The 4,040-nt window shown below is 37.9% G+C and overlaps 1 protein-coding gene across 1 annotated transcript; it reads left to right on the top strand.

Annotated features, from left to right (window-relative positions):
• The first annotated feature begins 201 nt into the window (after nt 1-201).
• LOC149221559 (uncharacterized) lies at nt 202-1,817 on the top strand. The gene is made up of 4 exons (XM_089387411.1): nt 202-223; nt 1,160-1,235; nt 1,329-1,535; nt 1,626-1,817. The coding sequence occupies exons 1-4, from the start codon at nt 202-204 to the stop codon at nt 1,741-1,743; spliced, it is 423 nt and encodes a 140-aa protein (XP_089243537.1). The 3' UTR covers nt 1,744-1,817.
• The last annotated feature ends 2,223 nt before the right edge of the window (nt 1,818-4,040 follow it).

The raw sequence follows: 4,040 nt of genomic DNA, 5'->3' as shown, positions 1-4,040 counted from the left end.
GTGAACATTATCGTCCGGTAGTTTCGAGTGGCAATCCTTAACAATCATTTGTTTAATTATACCGACGGCTCCCCTATTTTGATTTGCAAAATAAAGAAAATTAAACTCGGAAATTATTATGGAATGCTGAAACTGTCTCTATCACAACCTGAGGTCAGTGGGTCCCTCAAGTTATAATTTTGTTTTAAATGGTAGGTAACTATGTATATGAAAATCGTTCAACGTAAGAGGAATTCACTGCGGGCTTTCTTTGGGAGAATCCCTGATAGTTTTTTTTAACACATATCGTGTAATTTCTGTGAGGTTTTGGGCTGTGATTGGAAGAGAAGAGATATACAACTGGGGTAATTATATATACTATAATTTCATAGTTAAAATCTATTATTTCAAGCTCTTATTGTTTATAAATATTTTTTTAGGTATTAACTTATCAATAATAAGATTATTTGAATTTTTTTTAGAAAGGACTAACATGATGTCATATTCATGGATAAATAATTTTATTTTAAACATTGATTAATATATAAATATGGTTACAATATTTATTGATGAATAATTTAATCTTAACCATTCATTAAAATATAAATATGGTTACAGTAATACTTTTTGAATTATATTATTTAAAAATGAGTATATTAAATAATGTCTATGAATTATGATTTTCGGCAAATTGTTGATGTAATGATTTTTTTATGCATTATTGATAATGTATTTTGATTGATTTTTATAATGACTGATTTTGTTTTTGGTCCATGTTTTCCTAACTTCATGGTATTAAAGTTTTGATGCGTATAATTTATAGATAGATTCTTATTGTTATTCAAGTTATATTATTTATCATTTTTGTAGCGGGCAAGTAATATCTATTTAATTTTTGGTCAAATCCATATTAATTTGGGTTACACCAAACTACTTTAGAGTACCATATTTGTGTTTTGTCATGAAAAATTGTCACACCTTCGACCACATACATAAAAAAAAAAAAAAAAAATTTAATGTATGCCCATATAATTATTCTTCTTATGCTTTACTTGATGCAACTATAATGTCTGCACGCACATTTACTCACATAGCAAGGGTTTCGTTGTAATCCTTTGACCTTTCGGTGGAGCTTAGCTGTTAGTCCACATCACAGTTGTGAGTATTTAATGCAATGCAGGCGTTGGTGGTCCTGCCGCAGCTCTTGCAGGCGCCAACACATCCTGCCTTAATGGCATCCGTCCTTATAGCGCGAGGTGGCACCGCTTGGCTCCTTTGGCCATGTGATGCCTCGATCATTGAGTTCTCGGCCTTACGCCTGACATTCCCGCCTTGCATGAACGGACAAGATTTCACCCATGGATCGAAGGGTTGAGATTCGATCCAGGGTTTAAGGCATTACAAAAGCTTCAACAACGCGGTCACGGGGTTTATTGTTTCGTTTGTTTCCTCCGGTTCCGTCTCGGCATTTCACCTCTGGTCCATTCTCACCAGCGTTATCCGCTTAACCTGCATCCACCCAGAGCTGTGCAGTGGCCGCCTTCGATACTACACAGGTAATGGTCTCGACTCTAATGCACCTTGCATATTTACAGTTGGTTTTATTGATACTAATTCTTACAGTTTTCGTATTCTCTTACTCCTAGGCACGAAGCTGGGTTTTGCAACCCCACTGGCGGTGTCAAGCGGCTATGCATGATAGCTTCACCCTCGCAGCGGCCACAGGTAAGCTTCGATACTTGTTTACCCTGCTCCTGTATATAAAGCTTCACGGTGTTATCGATTTTTAAGCTATTAGGTTATGGTTGCAGACTGCCGCTCGAATGAGGGCCTTCTTGCTTCACAGGCCGAGGTATACTCCTCAGAGAGCCCTCATGTCTTGTATTTGTTTTTCTTTGTGACTGGTCGAGTCCATACCCGCCGGATTAGTTACTGAGTACGGCGGAACTTTCCATGGCTCGTGTACTTGTATTTAAGGATTCTCATTTGTTTGTATGGTTACCCCCTTGCGGCATACTTTGATTTGGTTTGCCGTTCTGCTGATAGACATGGGTTTCGGGTCTAGCCGTGGTGCGCAGACCTGGTTATTGGATCTTCACTTTTGTTGAGGGTTTTCAGTTCTATTGTTTGAACAGCTGTAATCATTCAAGATTTACACTCGAGCATTGTGCTGTTGGTTGTATATGGATACTTGTAATTTATATGTGACTGTGACTCTATTGCGCTCTCAGGCAGTACACATTTTGTATAACAAATGAGTATTTATAAACTCTGCTTTTTTTATCGTACCACAGAGTGCAAAGGTTTATATCATTAGATGCTGGTTTCGCTCGTCTACATAGCAGTATCTTCGTAACTGTCTCAGGTTATAATGATTGCTCCATGCCGTTTGCTCTGTATTCTTTATGCATCTGTCTTATTTGCTAGGGTTGAATAGTTTTCATTCGGTTAACTATACAGCAATGTTTGAACGGCATGCATTTGGTTAACTATATAGCAATATTTGTACAGCATGCATTCGAATGGTTAACCAAAACGATATTATAGTTCTTTCCTCCCGCTATGGAAACATCGCACTTTATATATATGTTTAAGGTTTCCATTGCATTTGCATACACGGATTATCTTGTAAGTGTAAGCATACCTCTTATCGAAGTTGCATGAACCAGATTTTGTATACATATAACTGTATAACTTCTTTCGATTTGCATGCACAGGCTTTTGTATACATGAATATATACTCTTCCAATTTATCGCTCCACGAAGCTGGCTTCGTGTTACCGTGTTCGCTGACACTGTATTTTGAGAACATGGGTTGATGAAATGTCATATTAATCTCATTTTCTATTTGCACAGTTATCAAATTAACGTTGTTTGTCTGGGTATTCTTTCTGTGTATTTTCATTTCGTTAGTCATTTGTATCAAACAACTGAAGGTTTTAATTATCCCTCCGTCGACAGGGTAGCATCTGACTACCGTCAGTGCTCGTCTACTCAGACTCAGAGGTTCTAACCTCACTCTGTCGACACACTCAGGTATATACTTGATCATTTATCAAGATATTTAATACTATTCTGTCAATGTTAGTTTACTCACTGTTAAATAGTGACTTGGTCTTCTACACGAGGTTATATCCAGACAGTCATTCGATAACCAGTTCTCGGTTACCTTCCCTGGTTCCTATAACCAGTTTTTAACTACACCTTTCTATGTAGCTTTATCTACAGTCAGACTAGGTTTAAGACAATCTGTCCTTTAACTTTAACCATATCTATACAGTTTCTTATCATTATGATAGTAACTAGGAAAAGAAATTTGCTTCCTGTTTGACTACTGTACATTCACTGTATTTTTTCATATTCAAACAGAGACTCTGCAGTTGAAACCGTACCTAGTTCGCCAGTATCAAGAATGGTTTCTCAAGCAAGTCACCTATGCTTGTTTATGCTCTTCCACCCAGCCATGAGATCCATCTCTCAGATGGAGTTCTCCCCCCGAGCCATCTTGCAGGCCTCCAGCCCTCAACAAGATTTGTGCACTTTCTGTGCCTGGTTATCTGATCCTCACCAGACTTAACCAGTCTCTTCTTTTCTTGTTTTTCCTCTTTTCTCTTCTTGGAAAAGGTTCCTTCTGTCTGTCCCCACAGCACAAAACTTTTCCCCTACAGCCAGGACTTTTCCTGTTCTGGGGAGAGTAGTTTCCATCAGTTAATATAACTGATCTCTTTCTTTTCAATCCACCTCTTAGAGGCTGCCAGCATTTCCAAGAAAATATTTAGATTACTTTCATCAAAATAGTTTATCACAGTTTTGTTTTTAAACATAAACAACAACTGTATTAATGTCTTTTACCACAATAATTTTCATATTTACATAATCTGGGGTTATTACATCTCCCCCTCCTGTGATTGGACATCGTCCCGATGTCCGTCACCCTTAAACAAATTCGGGTAAGCTTCTCTAAGGAGTTCCTCATCCTCCCAAGTGGCCTCTTCAGGCCCATAATGTTGCCACTGCACCTTAGCTTGGGAAATAACCCGTTTCCGCAGCTGCACTTCTCT

This window comes from Pinus tabuliformis, chromosome Q (genome assembly GCF_031772625.1).
Source record: "Pinus tabuliformis cultivar Carrire ecotype Pingquan chromosome Q, CPIR1, whole genome shotgun sequence".
In the NCBI taxonomy this organism is placed as follows: domain Eukaryota; kingdom Viridiplantae; phylum Streptophyta; class Pinopsida; order Pinales; family Pinaceae; genus Pinus; species Pinus tabuliformis.
The sequence above is the reverse complement of the archived record's forward strand: the minus strand, read 5'-3'. Positions and strand labels throughout refer to the sequence as shown.